At 46.1% G+C, this 25,003-nt stretch overlaps 1 protein-coding gene across 1 annotated transcript in view; it reads left to right on the top strand.

Moving 5' to 3' along the window:
* The window catches only part of PLXNA4 (plexin A4), a 502,236-nt gene that overhangs the window by 251,883 nt on the left and 225,350 nt on the right, over positions 1-25,003 (top strand). Inside the window, exon 4 of the mRNA XM_059471897.1 lies at positions 5,004-5,135. Coding sequence (XP_059327880.1) covers positions 5,004-5,135 — 132 coding nt within the window. The remainder of the gene's footprint in view (positions 1-5,003; positions 5,136-25,003) is intronic.

Below are 25,003 nucleotides of genomic sequence, written 5' to 3' on the forward strand. Positions count from 1 at the left end.
GATACTTCAATGGATGTAAATAAACAGCCAGCCCTAGATAATGTTCAGACAAACAAACAAACAGCTGCCAGAATGGGTCCCTTGGTAGTTGACCTTCGGGAAGCATCACGCTGATGTTTTAATAGCAGCCAAGCCCAGGGAGTGAAGCCTTCCAGGAAGAAACAGGATTAATGTGCAGCCTGAGAGTGCTGGGCCCTCCCACATGTCCGGGGTTAAAGGAGGACAAGGGAGCTGAGCTGAGTGTGACCGTGTTCACAGGGGTCTCAGGTTGAGGGAAGAGACGAGAATGTTGACTCCACGTTTCAGAAGGCTTGATTTATTATTTTATGATATATATTATATTAAAACTATACTAAAAGGATAGAAAAAAGGATTTCATCAGAAGGCTGGCTAAGAATAGAATAACAAAGAATGAATAACAAAAACTTCTGTCTTGGACAGAGAGTCTGAGCCAGCTGACTGTGATTGGCTATTAATTAGAAACAACCAACAGGGGCCAATCAAAGATCCACCTGTTGCATTCCACAGCAGCAGATAATCAATGTTTACATTTTGTTCCTGAGGCGTCTCAGCTTCTCAGGAGGAAAAATCCTAAGGAAAGGATTTTTCATAAAAGATGTCTGTGACAGCTGAGCATCTGGGGCTCTGAGGGGTGGGCATGTCCAGGACAGACATTCAGGGAGGGGCAGCAGGTGGATGATCCTGTTGTGGAGGTGATGGGGGTGTTTGTGGATTGTGGGTTGTGGTGGACTGGGTGTTTTGAGACTGATACATGGTCCTGGAGCCCTTCTGTCACTTATTGTCCCCTTCCCTCTTGCCCTGCTGAAGAGCTCATGGTTCACAGGCAGCTCCCAGAAGTGGTCCCCACTTGGACTGTTTGTCAGGTTCTCATCCCCCACAGCCCCCAAAAAACATCTTGAATATGGAAATGTCCATAATTCAGTCAGAAGAAAACTCCATCCATGCCAGCACCCCAACTTCAGGTGGGGCTTGGGGCTGAGGCCAGCAGAGAAGAGCAGGAGCAGAAGGAAGGGGTGGTACATTCTTCAAATTCCCTGCAGCTGGAAAGTTGTGTTTCCGAGCAGAGATTGTCTCTGGCTCCCTGACTTTAGTGGTGATCACTGCAGGCTTTGATGAGAATATTCCCATTTTTCCTTCACAGACTCTTCTCTGATTTTTTTTTTTTTTTCACCAGCCCAAGTGCCCTGGTTCTAGCAGGAGCCTTGGAGCCAGGAATAAATCTCTAAGAGAAAATCCAGTTGTGTTGTCTGATGCTCAGGACTGTGAAGAATGTGCAGGACAGGTGGAGATTCTCAGGGTTCTGTGCCTGGGGTCCAACATAGGAGAGAGAGTATTTAAGACAGGTAAAGGGATGGTTGGAGTTAGAGGCTACACTTGTGGCTGCAGTCTCCAATAATCACCTCATTGCTGGCACAGGGCTCGCACAGGCTGTGCAGCGTGGGTTGGTGTCTGCCAGATTTTCTGGCCTTTTTCTGAACTTTCCTTTTTATTAGCCACTAGATTTAATAGAGAGAGGGCTTTCTGTATGTGGAGCTCTGGGTGTGTGACACGTGTGTGTGTTTGCACATGTACAGCACAAGGAGCCGTGTCCCTCCTTCCCTCCCTCCCCCTATGCCAAATAATGACTTTTCAGGCTATTAGGCCAGCAATAGCTGTTAAATCACTTCCGAGTAGCTCTGCATTCCTGGTGTGAAGCCTCTGCAATCTTTTACCTGCACCAAATGCACAGGGGAGATCCCTGGGGGCTGTGCCTCCTGTCTCCATGGTTTGTTAACTCCTCTCCAGCCTGCCTCTTCCATCTCCGTTTTCTTTCCCCTCTAATGGGGCCTGGCAAAGGCTGAGGACAGTGAGTGAGCCCTGGGGTGATAATTGGCTGCTTACATATCTGGCAGCCTGCAGATCTGACCACGGTGGTGCTGGAAATTCAAGGTCAAAGTGGAGATGTGAGGTTTGTTTAGCACAGGGATCAGCAGAGAGTGAGGATGCTGTGATGGGAATGAGAAGCTGAGGGACTGAGGGGAGGCAGAGTGGAGACAGCAGAAAAAGCTCTCTGAGAGGTAGAACTTGGAGCTGGAAAGGCTCCTGTCCTGAGGGTATTTGGTGTGCTTGGAGAAGAGCCCCAACAGGGAGCCCCCTGTGCTCCTCAGCCTGCAGCTCCTCCTGCCTCCTTCCTTTCCCCTGCTTGTCCTAAGGGGAATGAATCAGCCCAAGCCTCTTGGCATCTTTGCCCTTGACCTCATGGGTGATTTACATCAGGGTCCACTTTCAAGAAGGAAGGACTCAGAGGAGCTGAATTTCCCTGTGAGAGACCACAGAAATGAGCAAGTCTTGGCTCCCAGGCAGCTAGAGCTTGTGGGAGTCAGGGATGTTCAGTGCTGGCGTTTAGGTTCTGAATTCTTTGTGTTTCAGTCATGTTCAGTGTTTGGACCCTGAATTCTTTGGGATTCAGACCCCAAATTCTTTGTGTTTCAGGGATGTTCAGTGCTGGACTTCAGACCCTGAATTCTTGTATTTCAGGGATGTTCAGTGCTGGGCTTCAGACTCTGAATTCTTTGTGTTTTGGGGATGTTCAGTGCTGGGCTTCAGACTCTGAATTCTTTGTGTTTCAAGAATGTTCAGTGCTGGGCTTTAGACCTCGAGTCCTTTGTATTTAAGGCATGTTCAGTGCTGGGATTCAGTCCCTGACCCCTTGGTGCATCAGGGATGCTCAGTGCTGGACTTCATGCCCTGACCTCTGTTTGTTATGCTGTTGGATGTGTGTTGCTCTCATCAGCAGCTCCATCAAAATGACAAATTAACTGCAAATCCTCCCCTGTCATTGGGGCAGCCCAGCAGCCAAGGCCAGCACGTGCTCCCACTTCTGGGGAGTCTGATGGATAATATGCAGGATCTGAGCATCCCTGAGCACCCTCCACGCCCTTTGCTGGCACAGAGAGCCCCTCTAAGTCCTTTCTGCTTCATTTTCCTTATCTTTCTTGGGGAAATAATATTCCTTTGTTGTCCCACAGCAGGTGAGCACATCAAGGAAGGACAAAGATAACAATCTGTATATCACTGCTGTCCTTTCCTCATACAGACTTTCCAGACCCTTTATCATTCCCTCTGTTCCCTTCTCTTTGACTTTCCAGTACAGAAGATGATTCAGGCTCAGTTTCTTGGCTGAGAGGTTGATACAGAAGGAGCAAACCCAAGGACTGTGCCCTGTGCCAGGGAATAGTGGGAACAGGTCTTGACACCATAAGTTCTCCACAGCTTGTTATTTCCCTTGGATGGGAAGGGTGCTTTTTGCTCAGCTATCCAACTGCAGGCTGGGAATCTTTGGTCAGGAAGGAATGGAGATGATAATGTGGGGCAGGATGAAGATCTCCTACAACTTTGTTTCTTTCAGGGAAAGGTGCTGTGGTGTTTGTGTTGCTGCAGGATAGAATATTTTCAGGAAGTGAAAGGCAACACATGGGAAATAGAGGGAGATAAGGAATGTGGAAACGTGAAACTGCAACATGATTGTGGGGTTTGCTGCTGTAGAGAGCCTCACAAGGTTCAGGAGAACTCCTGAGAACACCTATTTTATCATGACTTGCTCTATATTGAAAGAGGTTGCAAACCTTCTCCAGCTGCTTTTGAGCCCAAACTCTAGAAATTGTTTTTAAGCAGGCAAAGAAAAGTCTGTAATTTTCTGCATTTTCTTCTGCATCACTGGATCACTGTCAGGGACAGACTGGGACTGTTTGTCTGGTTCCTCCTCATAATCCCAGTTATTGATGTCCCTCAGTGACACCCTGTTATGAGAGGTGTCTGGAATCATAAGGTGCCACACTGGTGCAGGACTGATTTCAACACCTGATATATGCAATCAACAAGAGAAATAGTCTGTGTTGCACTGAACACCCTGCAATAATAAATTGCCCCGTGGAACATTAGCAATAAGAGCAATAATATTATCTGAGTGGCATGCCAGTGAGTCACTCCTGCAGATTTACATGGTTTTTTATCTCCTGCTCATCACCACCACAGATCCTTCCCTCATTGCCATCATTTTGAGCGTGGTGGATTTGTCCAGGCGGTGACAGGAGCATAGTGACAGTGCCAGATAAAAGCCAGCAGGATCTGCATTGTTCTTACAATGCTCTTGTGTTGATGGGAGCAGCAGAAGTGATGAAATCTGCTCTGTCCTTTTGGTGGGGAGGCTGGGAAAAGTTCACTTTTTGTTGGCAGTGGTTGTAGTCTGAAAGACCTGGGGCACAATGCGTTTGTCTAGTGATTATTTTGTGTAATATATATATAATATTGTATATTTATTTATATCTATCTATCTATAATATATATGTACATAGATAGATATGTATATATGTAAATAAATATACAGTATATGTTATATATTATATATTGTATTATATATTATGTATACACACTATATATTATATATCTATGCATACGTATATATTTATGATAACATATAATATATGCATATAATATAAATAATGTGCATATATAATATATCATTATGTATAAAAATAAATATATAACATATACAAAATATAACTAATGTAAATATTACTATAACTATAAAAACCATATAACTATAAATAGAAACATATGAATAAACCTAGGAATATAAATAAAAAAATAAAAATAGATATAAATTTTAAAATAAGTATATAAATATATAAATATATAAATATAATTTTGTGTATATATTATAGGTAGATATATATTACTGTGAGTGCAGTGAGAGAGAAGGCTTCCCAGAGCAGCTGTGGTTGCCCCTGGATCCCTGGCAGTGTCCAAGGCCAGATTGGACAGGGCTTGGAGCAGCCTGGGATGGTGGAAGCCGTCCCTGCCCATGGCAGGAAGTTTGGAATGAGATGGTCTTTAAGCTTCATTTCAACACAAAGCATTCTGTGGTTCTGTAATTATTTGTTTTCAGTGGAAGGAGGGGAAAATCCTCATGTTCTCCCTCTGCTCTTATTTTTGCCGCACAGATCCGCGTGGATGGCACCACCAAGAACACGCTGGAGTACGAGATCGTGCAGGTGGTGGACACTGGCCCCATCCTCCGGGACATGGCCTTCTCCATGGACCATGAACACCTCTACATCATGTCTGAGAAGCAGGTAAGGAACTCCAGCAGCCCGGGGTGCTTTATAAACCTTTCAGCACCATCCTGCTGTGGACATCAGGCTGCTCATGAATTCATGAATTTACTACAAGGATGTGCTTTGTTGTCAACCTCGGGGTTTTTATGCCATAAATCCATGGCATTTACACACTTTTGTAATATTGAGGGACCAGGGGTACAGAGCTCAAGGGGCAGGAACCACCCACAGAATTGCTTTGTCCTGCTGGCTGCTGGACAAGGAATTGCTGCTGCATTGTTCTCCATCCCCACCCAAACTGTGGCTGCATCTGCCACAGACACAGGAAGGTGTAGCATTGAATAATTTGGCTCTAACTGGAGTTTTTGGAGAGGCTGGAGCCTCTTTGGGACACTGGGCAGGAGTGCAGGATGCTACCAGCCAGTGTGCAGGCCAAGTTTAGTGTGGTGTTTCTGCTGTGTTGTTGGCATTGTGATTGAAAATGCTGGCAGCCAGATCCCAGGGAAGGAATCTGGGTATTCAGCATGGAATCCTGGCTGATTTCACTGGAATTCATGGCCTTGGGAAGTTTGCTGCTTGGGATGATGGTGGGAGGAGGAGCTACTTTTACATGAAGAACTCACTGTTTATACTTATTCCTGTGGGTGTGCAGGATTACTTGAGCTATCATACCTGGCTGATTCACAGATGCTCGTGAGGAGCTTTAAATCCACAAAAAGAATGGGAGCAATGAGGGATTGTGGTGGGTGATGGCATTTGCCCTGTAGTGGAGGCCTGCAGTTTGAGTGAGACATGTTCACCCATACATGTTCAATGATTTATTATAGGAGTAGTACTGGTTATATTTTTAATCTACAAGTGTCATTTCTTCCTCCTGCATTTCTTCCTCCTGCATTTCTTCCTCCTTCCAACCATTTCCCTCTACTGTGCATATTTATACCTGAAATTTGGTGTGGGGTGGGGAGGGGAGCAGCTCTGTAAATTCCTCCTGATTAAAGAGAGGTACCATAACTCAGGAGAAAGGACAGGATGACAGCTGGGATTCCTTCTCATCTGCTCCGTGCTGGGCACGGATGGGATTTCCCTTCCAGTCCTGAAGGGAGAACAGTTCCAATCACTTGTGAGATGGGTGAGAAGCTGGAGGCAGGTGATGCTGAACTCCTGTAAGGCTTTGAGCATGACACCATTCCTTTTCCTCATCTTTTTGCTCTCTGGGCACTTTCTTTTTCCTTCTGCACAGAGTGGGGCTCCTTGAGGGCCAAAACCCTGGAGAAGAACATTGAATGTGCCAATAACCAACCCAGGGTTTTCAAGTGTGCTCAGTGTCCTCTTTGTGCAGCCCCACCTGAGGTCACCTCACATGTTGGGACCCAGGACATTCCTCTGGCTGCCCTGGGTGATTACAGACCCTGGCACAGAGTCACAAACACCTGTGCCTTTGATTTTAGCCCATGGAAACAATTACCAACTTTGTGTGAGGAGTTACAAGCCACAAGGGTTTGAGTGGAATGATAGTGAATTTGTCACAGGGTGAAAAAGTAGAATTTTGAGGATTTAGAATGGGGGTTCAAGAGGCAAGATGGAGGAATCTGGGTGTGTCCTGTCCTTCTTCTCCTTCTTCTTGTCCTCCATCTTCTGCTGTGATGGTGGCACTTCTGGATTGGTTTAGAGTAGAGACAGACTGTCTAACATAGGTGATAGGTATTGGGAAATTATTATAAAGTACACGTAGTTCTTAGTATAAAAAGCCAACACCACCCCAAGGACAGGGACTGTGCCACAACCCAACCTGCTGGACAGATCTCAGCAGGTCAGAGAAAGAATGTCATAGATAAGAGAAAATAAACAACCTTGAAAAGCAGAGCAGAGAAATCTCGATGACTTCTTCAGTCATGGGGCTGGGAAAAAAGGCTTTGAATACCTTGGGGGTCATTTCAGGCACAGAAACCCAAGACTCTGCACCACTGCTGCCTTTGCACAGCCCTTCAGATTTACAGACACTCCCAGGGGCTGCCTCAAGCCTCTGGGGTAGAGGGCAGTGGGACAGCAACCTTCATTCCCTCACATCCTTAAAACATGAAATCTGGAACAAGAGAAACAATTCATTTTTCCTCCGGAGACTTCCAAAAACAACTTCCTGCTGGTCCGTTGACTATCTGCACTTCCCTGACCATGACAGCATGAGCAGGTTCATTTTGGACTTGGCTGTTCCAAAGTACAAATCAAAGCTGGTGTTTTTGGGACTCCCAAGCCCTGTAGAGAGCTCTTGGCACCTTAGTTAAGGTGTTTAGGGCATGGGTTGGACTTGATGATCTCAAAGGTCTCTTCCAACCTAGCTATTCTGTGATTCTGAGCTCTGAGCCCCCTGTGATTTATCAATCATCTCCTCCCACTCACCTTTAACGCCCATGGGTGTCTCTGTGAGAGAGGCTGGTGAAAAAGGCAGTGGCTGTTGTTATTTAAAATCTGATGTGAGCCTGTGAACACTGAGCACTACATCAGCCTTTGCCCAAATCTGATTTTATCTGAGGCAGGCAGTGTGAGTGACAGTGCTGCCATCCCAGCAGTGCAGTCACTACCTGTGTGCTCATGGCAGAACACACTTTAATGCTGGAATAAATTAACATTTGGAGAGCCTCAGTGAGTGGGTGCAGGGGTTTGCCTTTGCTGGAGGCAGGATTATGGAGAGGCTGCCCTTGGGGAGCAAATATCCCACCCACTCTACAAACCATGTACACATCTTTTATGAAAGGGTGAAATCTGACTTATCAGAGGTTTTCACTGCCCAAAGTGGTACTGGGGGATCTGTGGAGATGAGGGACAGGGGGGTGATGACTTAACCTGACCTTTTTAAAGATAGACAGGCACCAGGGCTTCTGCTATCCCTGGGGAAGGAGGAGGTTTCTCCTTGTTTTGTATTTTTTTTTTTTCCTCAGCTCAGCCCTGTCTGTGCCCCAGAGATAAGAGTGGTTCTGTTATTACCTGTATGGTTATTAAAAGCTGTTTTCACAGAATCATAAAATCATTAAAGTTAGAAAAGTCCTCTAAGATGATGAAGTCCAACCTTTGACCAAATACTCCTGTGTTCACTGAACCATATTATGAAGTGCCACTTCTACTTGTGTTTTGAACACTTCTGGAGATGGTGACCCCACCACTGCCTTGGGCCTCTTCTGTGACCGTGTTCACAGGGGTTTTTGGATGAGGGAAGAGATGAGGATCTGACTCCATGTTTCAGAGGGCTGATTTATTATTTTATGATATATATTACATTAAAACTATACTAAAAGAATAGAAGAAAGCTAGCCTTCTGATGAAATCCTAAGCTAAGAATAGAAAAGCAAGAATGATAAAGGTTTGTGTCTCAGTTTTGTGTCCAAGCCAGCTGACTGTGATTGGCCGTTAATTAGAAACAACCAACATGAGACCAATCACAGCTGCACCTGTTGCATTCCACAGCAGCAGATAATCATTGTTTACATTTTGTTCCTGAGGCCTGTCAGCTTCTCAGGAGGAAAAATCCTAAGGAAAGGATTTTTCATAAAAATATGTCTGTGACAAGCTTCTGCATGCGAGAGTTTTCCCCAGTGAACCTGGGGGTCCTTGGTTTGCACATGGGGGTTTTCCTATGGAGCTGAACTCCCTGGGCTCCAAGGAAGATGGAACCCAGCTCAGCCTTGTGGTCTGTGGCTGAAACAAGCCCTGCCTTGCTGTTCCTCTGGGATATGAGAGGTGACAAGCAGCATTGCCCACTCAATCAGAGGTGCGATGCTCTGAGGAGCAGAGTCAACAGCTTTTCACCATTATCTAGGAATACATATTTTATACAGACAGTGATTGAAGGAGGGAGAGATTTGTCAGTGAGACCCAGAGACCGAGCATACAGAGGTCCCATCATTTCCCAGAGGTGTGGACATCTCTGTGCTTTAGGTGTGAATGGGTTTCGAGTCCCTGTTGACAGAACAGGGAAGGGTTGGTGCACACATGGGAACTGCCAGGATGGATCAGGAGATCATCCCCGTAACTTCAGCCTTCATAAACACTCTGATGGAGCTACAGCCACTATCCCAGCTTGCTCCAAGCCCCATCCAGCCCAATCTTATATCTTGCATGCATCCAGAGGCAGCCACAGCTTTTCTGTGCCAGTGCTCATCCCCCTCATAGCCAAGAATTTCCTCCTGATATCCCATTTAAACCCACTCCCTTTGTCTGAAGCCATTCTCCTCCTGTCCCACAAACATCTCCTCTCCACATTTCTTATGGCAGTGCCCTGGAGGCTGGGGCAGTTTCTTTCTCCTTTTTCTGTTTCTGGAGTGCAGAGGAGCCTTGTGCCTCACATGCTGATCTTAGGGGATGAGGAGCAGATGGGAAATGCTGGAGGAACAGGAGGGTCTCTGCTGCAGCTTCTCTGCATCTTCCCTGCTCCTCGTCACACATGCCTGGGCTTCCTTCCCTCACCTCATCATCTCTGAATTTCTTTCTCTTCCCAGATGAGGAACTCCCTGGAAGTCCTTGCAGGGATGGAGATAATTCTTCCACCCCTTTCTCATTCTCCCTGCCTTTATCTCTGATTCTTTGCAGCCCTTTCCTCTAATTTCCAGGCTTGCACTTGCTTTTCCAGCCCTCCTGTGTGACCGTGTTCACATGGGTCTCAGGCTGAGGGAAGAGATGAGGATCTGACTCCATGTTTCAGAAGGCCTAATTTATTATTTTATTATATGTATTATATTAAAAGTAAATGATACACTAAAACTATGCTAAAAGAATAGAAGAAAGGATTTCATCAGAAGGCTAGCTAAGAATAGAATAAGAAAGAATGTAACAAAGTTTTGTGGCTCGGCTCTCACAGCCAGCTAACTGTGATTGGCCATTAATTAGAAACAACCACATGAGACCAATCCCAGATGCACCTGTTGCATTCCACAGCAGCAGATAACCATTGTTTGCATTTTGTTCCTGAGGGCTCTCAGCTTCTCAGGAGGAAAAATTCTAAGGAAAGGATTTTTCATAAAAGATGCCTGCGACACTCCTGCACTCCTGGCATCCCTGTTTCTCTGCTCTCCTGGCTGTCTCCACACTGCTGTCTCCTTGTTCCCTTGCTGCCCAAGTGTTGACACACACACAGAGCCCACCTCTGCATGCCAGGAGGTGCAGGATGCTCCCTCCCCTCTCCAACCTTTGGAAGGTCACCTCCATCACCCCTAAAAAACTGTTTCTGCAAGTTGGGCCCCTGGATCTCTCCCATCATTTTTCAAAGCTCATACAACACATGGAAGCAACTCCAAGACAGGAATCTCAGCCCTTCCTTTTGATACAGAGGTATCAAAGGCAAGAGTTGGAGGAAATAACCTTAAAGGCTCAAAATCCAGAAGGTAAAGGGAAAGAAGTGTCAACTTCATATTATTTAAATCTCATGGTTCTGAGCTTGCTCTTACTTTCGACTTACTGAAGGTTAGAGAAGACTGTTCTGCAACCAGGTTTTGAGCAACCTTGTGTTACTCATAAGTAACTTTACCCATCCCTGGAAGTGTCCAAGGCCAGGTTGGATTGGGGTGGAGCAACCTGGGATGGTGGAAGGTGTCCCTGCCCATTGCAGAGGTGGAAATGAGTTTTTATTGTCCCTTAAAACCATCCTGTGCTTCAGTATTTGCCCCAAGGAAGGAGATTTTCTGTCCCTCCCTGTGCAGGCAGGTTTGTTCTGTGGGTCAGCTTCATCCTCCAGTGGAAAGCTGTGCTTTTTCCCCTGTAAATTAGCAGAAAGTCACCCACAATCTGTGAATAAATCACATCTGTGCAGTGCTATCATTCCCTAAAACCATTACAGTGTGTCGGAGGTGAGGCTGGTAGGGTCATGCGTAGCAGAAGCAGATGGGTATTTTGGAGGCTCTTTTAAACTGTGCCAGCGAAATATCAAATAAATATGTACTTCAACTAAAGCGTGGCAGAAAGCACATTTGGTAAAAATTAAGTAACTGTACTGCAAATCATGTTGACAGGGTCTTTTTGGCCTTTTTGTGTCTGTTTCTCATTAAAATGGGGAAGGCTTATACCTATTTGTCTCCTGAGATTTATTCTTCTCCCCTCAGCCGCTGAGTCACTATCAGCAGCAGAATTATTGTTTGCAAATTAGCTGCCAAAGAGGAGGGGGTGTCTGGCCAGTTTACTTCTGGTTTCATGACCACTGTGATTAAAATCTTGTCTGCTGCTTATGTAATCGTATCAATTAGTTAAAGCAATCATTAATAACTTTGCTTAATTATGGCTTAATTTCTTCAAATGTGGTCTTTGCACAAGATATCAAGCAGCATTAACTCCCAGGGTTGGAGTGGCTGTTTCTAGGGGATTGTCAGTTTAAGGCTGTCCCCAAAAACACTGGCTCAAGATCACAAGTTTTAAAAATAACTCAAGAGATTTTGTTTGTTTTTTTTTTTTTTATTTTAACTTGAATTTGTTTGGTTGTGAACCATCAGGTTGTGTGCAGACCATGTTTTTCATAATTGAACCAGATCCACAAATTGCAGAAAGATCTTGTTTGAAAACAGAAAGCTGAGATTATCTCATAGGTGTGACTTTTTAACCTGGGGATTTAAAAGCAGCAGAGACACCCAGAAACTGTAAATTTTGGTGCTGTTGTTGCAGATTTCTGTTATTCTGCCATTTTGGGATGTTGATTTAGAAGGGACTGTGAAAGATGGCCACTGTGCACATCCACTCTTTGGAGATGCTCAGGTCTTCTGCAGGACTTCACTACTCAACTTCTGGAAGGGTATTGTCAGCATCATCTCTTCCCTTGATTAATTATCAGGCAATTAGGAAGAAATTTTTGGCTGTGAGGGTGGCAGGCCCTGGCACAGGGTGCTCAGAGCAGCTGTGGCTGCCCCTGGATCCCTGGAAGTGTCCAAGGCCAGGTTGGAAGGGGTTTGGGCACCCTGGCATAGTGGATGGTTTCCCTGGTGGAACTGCATGATCTTTAAGGTCCCTTCCAACCCAAACCATTCCATGATTCCATAACTGGCTGTTCCTAAACAAGTCTGGCATCCTACATAAGATCAGGGCCACCAGAGCTTCTAAGGCATCCAAAACTTGGTCGAATTCACCATTCCATGATTCCATAACTGGCTGTTCCTAAACAAGTCTGGCATCCTACATAAGATCAGGGCCACCAGAGCTTCTAAGGCACCCAAAACTTGGTCGAATTCACCATCTTTGCAAAAATGTGTCACATTCCTCTCCCTCTAAATCCTCCAAAGCAGAGGACTCCAAACCACCCATCTCCTTGCCAGCTGTCCCGCTCTTGGGCAGCCCTGCACGAAATTGATAGGCAAGAGCAGTTCCTAGAGTTCACTCAACCCCTCTCAAGCAATGAGTGTAATCCCAGTTGGCAGCAAAGGCAACTTTTGTTCTCTTTGATTGTTCTTTGCTGCCCCTGGAACACTCCTCATTACCCTCAGCAATATCAGAGGCTGAACTCCGCTCTCCCTCGCATTTGCTTTCACCTAATTAAGGGCTTGTTAAATAAGGTCAGATGCCCTCTGAGAAATGGATGAATAGATGGAAAATCCCGCATGGATGCTCAGCTATGGATGGAAAAGACACTGTGTGAGTGCCTGTGTTTCTCAGCCAAGAAGGATAAAAGTGATTTGGCCCACTGGCAAAAACAGCAGTGCATTGTGCTGCTGACTCTTTTGAAATAATTCTTTATCAGCAAAAGGCAAATTATTGCAAAAAGTCATAATTGAGCTTGATTTTAACTCATTTGCTGCTTTAATGTGGGCATTTTGGAGTAAGCTGGGATAATTCAGGGAGTAGGGAGTCCCTTAACCTCCTGCTGGGTTGGTTGTGTGTTCCAGAAGGGATGTGAATAACTGAGAAAGCTGAGCAGGAGAGGAACAGATTCGAGGTCTTGGAGGTGTCCCAAATGCATCATTCATGGCAAAGGAAGGAATTCCACTTGGGGCTGTCTCCATCCCATGAGATGCATTGGCAGCTGGAATTCCAGCTCTCACTTTTCCACAACCTTGGGTTTTTCACACTTGAACTAAGCTCTTTTTGTGCTTTGGAAAGGTTTTCATGAGCCAGTTGATGCTGTCTTCAAGTGTCTCACTTTGCTGTAAAACCAGGACTCTGCAAAGTGCGCTGGGAAGGAGGAAAGGCTGGGAGAAAGTCCTGGATTTGGGAGACCTTGAGTCATTCCCTGCCTTGCTCACAGACTCCTGGCACTCTTAAACACACAATATGATTTTTGGGGTTGGACTTGGTGATCCTTCCGACCCAGGATATTTAGGAATTTATGATTCACTCACAGTTGAGGGCAACAAGGCTGGAGAGGGGCTGGGACACAAACCCTGAGGGAGCCCTGAGGGAGCTGGGGGTGCTCAGCCTGCAGGAAAGGAGACTCAGGGTGCCCCCAGCACTCTCACAGCTCCTGAAAGGTGCCTGTGCCCAGCTGCCCCTGGGCTCTGTCTGCAGCAGCACTGGCACACCCAGGGCACACAGCCTGAGCTGGGCCGAGGGAAATCCAGCTTGGAGAGCAGCAAAAAGCTTTTCCAGCAAGGGGGAGAAAGTTCTGCAATGGCTGCCCGGGGAGGGGGTGCAGTCACCACCCCTGGGTGTGTTTAACCAGCCTGGAGGTGGCACTGGGTGCCAGGGGCTGGGCTGGGCTCCAGGGCCCTGAAGGGCTCTCCCAACCTGGTCATTCTGGGAATTCTGTGACATCAGCTGTGGGCAAACAGCAAAAGATCAGGACCTCTTTTGGAACTCTCTGTAGCACCTGCCACTGACCATTGAAAACTCAGCTGTCCTCCTGTCCATGCCCTGATGAGAGCTTTGGTTCCCAAAGGTCAGAAAGACTTTTGCTTTGTCACCATCAGATGTCCAGTCTGAGTTTTTCTGTGCATCAGAGAGAAATGCTCCTTCAGAAAACAATTTGTAGCCACCCTGTCCTCTAAGTGTCATGAGTTAGAGCTTCCTTGATCCCATCTAGAGGAACCTTGATGAGCCAAATCTGTGTGGAGAGGACCAGCAGGGAGCAGTTTGACAGCTGCTCACTGGAGGGAAGGATTTCACACAAAATGCAGGTTGGGATCCCTTTGCTTCGTGCTTGGCCTTGCTGATCCATGCCAGAATCATCCCAGAGAAATCACCTCCCTACAAGCACATTGCATTAATCACTGGGCCCAGCTGTGGGGGAGGATCTGCAGCTGCTGCAGGACTTTGGGTTCATGGATCCTGGTCATGGGCAGAGCCTAAACCCTCCCTGCTGGCAGGACATGAATTCCTCTAACTCTGGATTGTCACAGACATCTTTTATGAAAAATCCTTTCCTTAGGATTTTTCCTCTTGAGAAGCTGAGAGGCCTCAGGAGTGAAATGAAAACAATTATTTTCTGCTGCTGTGGAATGCAACAGGTGCATCTGTGATTGGCTCATGTTGGATGTTTCTAATTAATGGCCAATCACAGCCAGCTGGCTCGGACAGAGAGCTGAGCCACAAACCTTTGTTATCATTCTTCCCTATTCTATTCTTAGCCAGCCTTCTGGCTAAGAATATGATGAAATGATGAAATCCTTTCTTCTATTCTTTTAGTATAGTTTTAATATAATATATATCATAAAATAATAAATCAGCCTCCTGAAACATGGGGTCAGATCCTTCATCTCTTCCCTCATCCTCACACCCCTGTGAACACTGTCACACTGGGTCAGAGCACTGCTGGTGAAATTTTGCATCTGATGAGCATCCTTGGTTGTGCCTGTGAGAGAGCAGAGCAGCAGGACTGAGTCTCTGGGTCCCCCTGGGCCAGGATTTGGGTGCATTTAGCCCACATTAACACAATTTATTGCCTGTCACACTAAAAGACCTGTGTTCAGACACAGTGGTGGCATATTTGTGCCTGAACTCTCCAGTTGTATCCTGCTCTGCGTGTTCAATATTTGAGGGTAGAACCACAGCTTTCCCAGTGCCATCTGTGGATCTGCATTTGGCTCGAGCTGCAGCCTGAACTAATGTCAGCATCCATCTCTCAGCCTGCCAAAAAAGCCATGTCCCCATGCCAGGATAGCTCCTCCACAGACTGCTCAAAGAAGCAGCACAGGAGCTGGAGGATTCCTGGAGGGTTCTGAGGGTGCTGTGGTATTTAGAGATTGGTTTAATTCATCTTTGGGATTCCTTGCCTTAAGGTGAGGGGGATACACCTTCAGGGCTTTGCCTGCTGCCAGGACGTGAGGAATGGGATGGGTCATTCAGTCTAACCAGGTCTCCTTCCTCCTGCACCTTGTTTGTATGTTTTAACTATTCCCTCTAGTTCATGGGGTCTGCTGACAGCTCCCCCGACTTGCAGAGGAGACAGAAAACAACAAAGGGTGGAGGAAGGAGTGAGCAATGCCCAGAAATGCAGAAAAAAACCACTTTCAGAGTCACCCCCTGGGTGAGGAGAGCAGGGACTATTGATCCTGGGGTGGGAAGCCATGGAGATGTGTCCCCTGGGGCACAGTGCTGCCCAGCTCATGGCCTGGGGGTCACCTGGCACTATTGATTGTGCTGCTGCTCCTCTGTGCAGTCGCACACAGGCTGCTCACTGCAGCTGTTCTGGGAGAAAGAAGGTGGATGTGTGGAGTTTAATGCATCCCTCTCATGTTTTAAACAAATAAAACCACCCACTCTTATCTCCCTGAGTCCTGTCAGACTGGTAGGTTGTGTTTTCAACTAGGAATAGGTCACAGTATTAAGGGCAGCTCAAGGAATTGAGCTGGAAATCTGAAAATCTCCCTCCATCCCTTCCCCCAGCCTTGACCCTGTAACAGACCCAGGAGAAGGGGAGAAGAAAGAGGAAACCTAAGAAGTTGGTGATTACATGTGAAGCCTGGCAGATGTGTAATCCTGGGCTCCATTAAACATCTGTCTGCTCCAATCTCCCTGACAGCCAGGTCCCCTCCTCTGCTGCCCTTGCAGGTCACCCAGGGGCAGGGGTTGTTAATCACCATCCTCTGCTTTGGGGTTCCACAGCCCAGCCAGAGCTCCCAGGGAGGGGGATTTGGGCAGGACAATGCCTAAATTGGCAGGATAATGCCCCAAAAGGCACAGAGCTACAGGCACATCCACAGATCTTGGGGTGGAGCTTTTCCATCTAACACATCCTTGAGTGCTTTCCCAGATCCTGTGATGCCTCAGGTTTTGGGTTTATATTTTTCACATTCTGTGCTGCTTTAGTGTGTGGCTCTGGGCTTCATATTATGGGATGGTGAGCTGTGTGTACAGAGCAGGGAGACAAAACAATTCCTGCTCCAGCTGGGCACCAAGGACAAATGCCCCAAATCTCAGCCCAGGAGCACAAACCCCGTGGGCTGGAGAGAGAAAAACAAGCAGGGTGGGACTGCCTGGGCTAAAGCTGCAATGGGACAATGAACTGCAAGGTGCAAATGGAGCAGAGCTGATCCCAGGGACAGACCCCGGCAGCGCTCGTGCATTTTGGGGCCGTTTTGGTTCATCTTGGGTGCAGCCCTGGCTGGGCTCTGGTGCTGCCCAAGGTGCAGCCATGGAGGAGATCCTGTGAATGAATCCCTGCTTTATTCTGGAACTCTGCCCAGCCTCTGCTCTAGCTCAGCCTTTAGAAGGCATAAGGTGCCCAGTGCCTGTCTGGGACCATTCTCTTAATTATTGTATTTTAAACATTTTTCCAAAGTTCTTTCCATTTCAGGCTCATGTGTCTTATTACTTTCTTTGAGGCAAGTTATTTGCTCTCTTGGGGCATTTCCTTGCACCATAAGTGCACAGAGTTATCATTTTCTAATGCATTTTCTACTTTTCATGTGATATCCCTGAACTCCTAAGCACACTCTATGTTAGTGGATTAATAGGAATTTCATTGTAAGACTCGGGGAGAATTTTTTTCAATGTTCCAGAGTTTGCTGTGTCTTCTGCACTCATGGCTTTGAGTCTTTCTTGCTTAAGGCCCCTGCTAAATATCTTTCATCACTTTATATTACTTGATACAGTCATAATCATCATATGTAGTAGGAACTGGAAAATGAAATTCATTCCAGAACCTGCCCTTGAAAGGCAAACTGGCTTTTATGTTCTTTTCTATTAAAAAACCTCTTTAAAGTCATACTGTAATGTTATTTTTTCCCTATTTTTTCAGGGTTTGGGTTTTCTTCCCAGTTCTTGTGATTTTCCATTTTGTGATTGGAGACAAGAGTACTCAGCTACCCTGAAAATTATTTTCTTGTTTTATATCCTAACTGGATGAAGAAATAATGGGAATACTTGAGACCTAAATTAGTCTGTCTTGCTCTGTTGTTTGTTGTTTTGGTTTTGTTTATTTTTTGTTTTTATTTTTTCCTTTAGAAAGACATTTTGAATCAGCAATCTGAGCACTTGGTCAATACTCTGCTGTATTTTAGTTTGTAGTGTAAACTTGGCTTTCATTCGTGTTTGGGTGGTTGAGAAGATTTGAGGGGACAGCAAAATCCATGCAAAAAGTTGTGTGGATGAATCAGTGGCTGTTTGCACACAGAAAAGGGAATTTCTCTGCCAAATGTCCCTCATGTCCTTGCCTGGATAAAGGCTGTGTTAAGATTTTTTTTAATAATGGGATTTTTTGAAATAATGGTCCTTAAACTTTTAGTTTTACTGTCTCATCCCAATTGCAGCATTTCTCACATCATTCCTAGGAATCCTTTCCTTCAGTTCACCTCCTGAATTCACTTCTTTTCCTACATAAACACCTGCTCTTGTGTCCCTCCTCTGAGAGCCTGGATCCACGGATGCCTTCGTGATGGATTTATAACTTGCAAAGCCCTTTGGGTTTCTGGAGGATGAAAGACAGTGTTTGTACAAGATCCCTGCCCTCGTGACATAATTTGGGAAGCTTTCCCTGGAAGGAACCTTCCAAGCACTTGTGAGTTCATGTGTCAGTAGTTTCTGCCCCTAGGAGGAAAGGTAACCCAAGCATCACACCAGGAATGTGTTTTGATGGAGCATGGACCCCAGGGTGATTCACATAATTAATGCTGGATTCATGGAGCACTGGAAAGAGGGAGATGTTTGCACTGACCTGGGCTCCATCAGGACAAAGCTTCCTTTATTCCCACAAGTTATATCCTTGTTTTATTCCACTTTTTGGTTAAATGCAATAAAACAGTGAACAGTGAAGCCAAAAGTTGCCTTGTGTCTGTAGATCTCAGCTTTCTTCTCTCCCTGAATAAAGGATAACCCCATTCAAATTAATAGGGAATAAACCCAAGCCATCCCTAGACTCTTGGATGTTTCCTCTTTCTTCCTTTCCCCCAGAAAAGGACAACTCCATTCAAATTAATAGGGAATAAACCCAAGCCATCCCTGGGCTCTGGGAGGTTTCCTCTTTCTTCCTCTCCCCCAAAAAAGGATAACTCCATTCAAATTGATAGGGAATAAACCCAAGCCATCCCTGGGCTCTGGGAGGTTTTCTCTTTCTTCATCTCCCCCCAAAAAAAGGAAACCCCATTCAAATTGATAGGGAATAAACCCAAGCCAACCCTAGACTCTTGGATGTTTCCTCTTTCTTCCTTTCCCCCAGAAAAGGATAACTCCATTCAAATTAATAGGGAATAAACCCAAGCCATCCCTGGGCTCTGGGAGGCTTCCTCCTCCTCTCCAAGAGCATTATCTCCTTCTGAAACTTAATTCACATAATTAATGCTGGATTCATGGAGCACTGGAAAGAGGGAGATGTTTGCACTGACCTGGGCTCCATCGGACAAAGCTTCCTTTATTCCCACAAGTTATATCCTTGTTTTATTCCACTTTTTGGTTAAATGCAATAAAACAGTGAACAGTTTTACTGCCTTGTTCCTCTACATCTCAGCTTTCTTCCTTTCCCCAAAAAAGGGATAACCCCATTCAAATTGATAGGGAATAAACGCAAGCCATCCCTGGGCTCTGGGAGGTTTCCTCCTCCTCTCCAAGAGCATTATCTCCTCCTGAAACTTCCACCTCAGGCCATGAACTGGCAGCTTGGCCATTAGGACCCCCTTGGCAGTGACTGATGGTGGGGATCTCTTTTGCTGTGGAAAATGTGGAACTGATTGTGTGGGCGACCCCACTTGACCTGGGCAATTCTGCATTTAACCTGGCTTTAGACATAATAAACTGGAGTAATTAGCAGGGAAATTCAGTGGTGACACTTGTAATTGATTGGAAATGCCAGTCCCCGATGAGAGCAGAGCTGTGGTGAGGGCTGTGCTGGGAAGGGGTGGTGGGGATGCTGTCAGGAGGCAGGAAAATGCAGGCAAGGAATGTGGAGCCTGCTGGAGGTTTGCTTTTCTTTGCAGTTGAGAATGCTGCAGGTTTGCTTTTCTTTCCAGCTAATGGCCTTGGTGAATGCACTATCCATCACTAATTACTGATCCCTCCACTCAGCACTTTCCCAAGGTTGAGCTCACACCTCTGGGAAAATCCACCTCAATCTCTGCACAGCCCATCTCAACTGGGTTTGCAAAGAGAAAAAACACCTTTTGTGCTGCTCATCTGAAAATCCAGCAGTTTGTGGCCCACCAAGGAGGCAAAGATGGGGCTTTTTTGGGAGAACATTTATTTCAGATCATGGACTGATGGTATTCTAATCTCCTGTGTCAATGTGGATTAGTGATAGCCCTTCCTGGGCTTTGTGCTTCTAGATTGATGACAGCTGAAAAATAAAATATTTAAACTAATTTCTCTTTCAGAATTGTGTTTAAAAGTGGGAATTTTGCTGTCCTGGCTCATGGCAAGGCGTCAGGTCTGTGTTGGAGCAAGGTACCTGTGGCATGGGAGCAGGAATGGCCTGGGAGTGACTCCCAGACAGTCTTGGACATGGTTCAGAGATGACCACAGCCAGTGACAGTTCCTGAGAGGCATTTTGGCTGCAGCTGCTCCATTTGCAGGCTAAGGGAGCCAAATGAGGTGTAATTCTGATGTTCTGTGTTCGCTGGCCTTAGGAGCAAAGTGAGGGAGGCACACGAAACTTCCCAGTGCAGACAAAACTGTCCAGACTGGTACAAAATTGTATTTGCTGGGAAAGGCCCTGATGGAGGCAGGAATGATGAATCTGACTCCATGCTCTCAGAAGGCTAATTTATTATTTTATGATACTATGTTTTATCAAAGAATGCTAAACTATACTAAAGAATACAGAAAAGATATTTAATGCTAAAAAGATAATACTGAAAAATTGTGACTCTTTCCACAGTCCCAACACAGCTTGGCCCTGATTGGCCCAAGAGTGAAAACAACCCACACCAGAATCCAATGAAACAATCACCTGTGGATAAGCAATCTCCAAACACATTCCACATGAACAAAACACAGGAGAAGCAAATGAGATAAGAATTGTTTTCCTTCACTCTGAAAGTGAAGGAAAGCTTCTCAGCTTCCCAGGAAGAAAATCCTATGTGAAGGGATTTTTCCAGAGAATGTGAATGCCACAGTACAGGGCTGTGTGATTTGTGCAGGAGGGTACAGGGTCTCTGCTATTCTAGTGCTTAAAGAGAGCTTATAAAAAAAGAGGAAGAATGATTATTTACATGGACAGGAAGTGATAGGACAAGGGGACGATGGTTTTAAATTAAAAAAAAGGAAGGATTTTATTTAGATTATGGGAAGGAATTCTTGCCTGTGACGGTGGGCAGGCCCTGGCACAGGGTGCCCAGAGCAGCTGTGGCTGCCCCTGGATCCCTGCAAGTGTCCAAGGCCAGGTTGGATGGGGCTTGGAGCAGCCTGGGATAGTGGAAGGTGTCCCTGCTCATGGCAGGAGTTGGAATTAAATGATCTCCAAGATCCTTTCCAACCCATTCCATGATTCTGTGATACTTCACGGGACAGGAGCCATTGCAAGGTGTCAAGCATTTAGTGTTTTTTTCCCTTGTGGTGCTAATTAAACATTTAAAATCTTGATGAGGAGCTTCCTATAAACAGGAGTGAAAGAGAAAAGTGGGTCCCTGTTTGGGGAAAGCTGAAGCAGCCTTGGGAGGGAGATATATCAACCGAATCTTATAGAAAAAGGTGAGAAAATAAAATGTGGGGGTCATTGGCCTCTTTTATCTCATAACAGGGACACAGCCCCAGAGGTTACAGCTGTTACACCATGAGAAATCTCCATTTGCTGAGGTTTTTTTCTTCAAGGACTGGTTTTGTTGAGGTGCACCCTCCTCCCACCAACAGGAACCTCTGGAAACCAATCCTGGGCTTGGGGAACACTTTCCTGTGCTGGATCAATAAATAAAAAGGGAAAAGGCAATACAGTGACACCACCATATGCACTGAAGCATCCCGTGGAGATTGTGGAGTCTCCAAACAAACATTAGATGTGCAAACAGTGGAACAGCATTCCTTCACTGCAGACCCACTTATTGCCTTCCTGATGATTTATTTTCATTAATTTTCATAGCTAAACAGACAAAAGTGCTTGTGGCAAACATCCCTGCTCCCACACAACTCAACATCCCCCGTTCCTCTTTTCCAGATTTTCTTTTTCTGCTGACAGCCAATCCAGCTGCTGCTTCTTTGCGGCACAAAGTTTGCGCAGCCCAAAATTTGTAGGGACTCCTTTCCGCAGTCTTCAGTGCTCTGACACTTTTGGGATGTTATTCTCTCTACTTAAGAGGAGCAGTGGTAAAGGTGGAGATGCAAAAGATCTTTTAAATACTGAAATATTTTTGGGTATTTTTGTGTTTGTGGCCTTTTGTTTGCTTCCTCCTGCGCAGTTTGGAAGGAAGGAGGATTCACACCTGACAACTGCACTTTGGAATAATTTTTCCTTAAATCAGAGGGACTATTTGTAGGTTTAGGCATTGGCAGTTTTACCCCAGGATCCTGGAAAAAGAGAAAAAAGCATTTTTACTGGGTGCCTGGATGTGGCACTGGGTGCCAGGAGCTGCCTGAGGGGTTGGGGCTGGGCTGAACTCCATGGCCTTGAAGGTCTCTCCCAACCTGGTCATTCTGTGAATTCTGTGAAATTCTGTGATTCTGTGATCCTGTGCAATGCTTTTCCTGGCACCATGGCAGGTCCCACAGGCAGTCACAGGCCCAGAGAGCTCAGCTGGTGCTGCCAAACCACAGAGCTTCCAGAGGATGGAGTATTTTATCCACAGCAAATGTGGAGAAAACCAGGTTTCTAAACAAATCTGGAGTCTCCTCCACCTGTATTTGCAAGTTTATTTCCTGTTTGATGGGGAAGATTCAGTTTTAGCACACAGCACCCTGTGGATGTACCTCAGACTGGGTGCCAGGAGCTGGCTGAGCTCTTGGGGCTGGGCTGGACTTGATGCTCTTGAAGGTTTCTCCCAACCTGGTCATTCTGTGAATTCCGTGAATTCATGTCACAGAGGCATTACCTGGCACTTTTAGACATTTCTATATCCAAACCCAGCGGGATCACCTTATCTGCCAGGGAAGCATGGCTGGGCTGGAAGGCAGCCTGGGCCTGGCAGGGCACAGCACCATTCCAGTAATGCATCCACAGATGGGAGCCTGCCCAGGGGCTCTGGGGATAATGGAGTGCCTGGGCTAATAAAATTAACCTGGCATTCACAGCCTGAGTGGGGAGGAGGGGAACTGTCCCTTTCAGTCTTCCCAATCATCCCCTGACATCTCATTCCAGCCCAGGAAGGGAAGGAGGCGAAGGGGAGCCTTGCAGCAGAGTGAAAATGTGCTGCTGTGTTGGAGTCTTATTTTATAATGAACTGACCACCCATGGCCTGCAATGGGGACTTTTTTATCCAATTACACAAAACCACCCAAACCCCTGGAGAAGAAGGTGAAGAAGAAGGACCAGCACTGCCCCAAAACCTCCATCTTGCTTTATATCCATTACTGCAATCTAAACCCTTAAACTCTGGGTTTCCCAGCCTGTGATCTCACACACTCCTGTTCAAACTGCACACCCACAGTCCCAGTTCCATCATTCCATTCTGGAAGCTTCTCCAGGCCTCAGGGCAGTGCAGGGTTCTCTGGGGGTCAGTGCTGGCAGCACAGAAATCTCCAATTCCCAGCACCCAGGGTTCCAAAGAGTTAATTTCTGATTTCCTCTGGGATAATTAGGAATTGAGGGACAGCAGGTTGTTGAGTTTATCTTCTTTTTGCCAAGGTTGGGATTAAATATGTGAGATGATATTTTTTGTTGGGACTCATGTTTATTAGTTCTTATCTATGTTACAGTCTCACAAACCCTGAGTTCTACAGCACTTCAATAACAAACTAAAAATGGAGCCCCATCTCTCTCTCTACAAGGCCTTGTAAGGATAAACTGTCCCATTAAGAAATGACATCTGAATTATTTTTATTTTTAACCCAATAACCAACTACTCATGGCCCACAATGGGGACTTTTTTATCCAATTACACAAAACCACCCAAACCTGTGGAGAAAAAGGTGAAGAAGAAGGACCAACCCAAAACCTCCATCTTGCTTTATATCTTCTACTGTATTCTAAACCCTTAAACTCTGAGTATCACACACTTCTGTTCAAACTGCACACCCACAATCCCAGTTCCATCATTCCATTCTGGAAGCTTCTCCAGGCCTCAGGTCAGAAGAGAACCTTCTGTTCTCTTGGGGGTCACAGAAATCTCACATTCTCAGCCCCCAGGGTTCCAACACTGCTGCACTGATGCAGTGCTGGGGCCTCCTGAAGAACCAAAGGGGGCTGGGCTGTGGTGGCTCCAGCTGGGTGACAATGTCAGCACAGGCTCGGGGAGCCCTGAGCCACCATCACTTGGCAATACATTTGTCACCCCAGCTCCAGACAGCAAATGAGGCTGATTTAATTAACCCAGGGAGCCCGGCTGGCCTTGTCTGTGAGAGCTCTGGACAGCAGGACGTGGATGAGGGGAGGCAGGGAGAGGAGGGAGAGGGGAAGAGGGCAAAGACTCGAGGCTGGTGGAGCGTCAGGAGCCATCTCAAAGCACTTTGCTTCTTGCCACTGAAAGCCCTTCACAATTAGTCTTGATGTGATTTACATTTACTTTAAGGCATCTGCATAATGGGATGTAATGTGCAGGAAATGCAGTCATGAGCTCCTGAAAGCTTTTGGGGACTGACAATTCCTGCAGAGCACGAAATGTCCCTTTTCCCTGCAGCTGGAATTGAGTCTGGCCTTTACAGAGCGTGTGCTCATGGGCTAAAATGCCCAAAATTTCCCTTTTTAGTGTGTCTGAACAATCAGTTCTATTCATGAAGCATCCAGACTTGCCTTTCCTTTCCCACCTTTCTGAGGGATTTATTGGGACCTTGAACTTCTTACTTAAGCACCAAGCAGGGGGATTTTCATTCTAGATTTTAAAATTCTAGATCTAAATTCATCTGGATTCATTTTCAATCTCTAGATTCCCATTCTCATCCAGGTGAATGTTGCTTTGGGGCAGACCTGAGGCTGGGGGGAACTGAACCACCTCTGCCCACACCTGGCAGAGCTTTGGTGGGCAGGTTTGCTGTGAGAGACAATCCCTCCTGCCTGTAGAAAGTCACCTTGGCCAAGGAGCTCTGAAATTTTAATGCTCCCCACCAAATATTGACTCTCTGAGGGCGTCTGAGTAAGCCCTTAGTGGAGAAGTCGATATTTGTCTGATGTTTCAATGGATAATGTTGCTTTTCTCTGAATTTCCCCTGGACTCTCCCAAACTCGCTGCACAGTGGCAGAAGCAAGATAAAAATGTGGGAGAAGGAGGAGGAGGGAGTGATCCTCTTGGAGGGTTATTTAGTGCTGTCCACTTCTCCCTGCCTTAATGAGGCTCTTTGGTGGGTTCCTCTCTCCAAACTCAGCCTCTGAGCCTGGTGTAATCACTTCCAGCACACAGCAATCCTTCCCCATTTGCCTCTCCCTGACTCTCTGAGGAATTTGGACAGCCAAATTTCAACATGGACACATAGAAACA

This window comes from Ammospiza nelsoni, chromosome 5, assembly GCF_027579445.1.
Source record: "Ammospiza nelsoni isolate bAmmNel1 chromosome 5, bAmmNel1.pri, whole genome shotgun sequence".
In the NCBI taxonomy this organism is placed as follows: Eukaryota; Metazoa; Chordata; class Aves; order Passeriformes; family Passerellidae; genus Ammospiza; species Ammospiza nelsoni.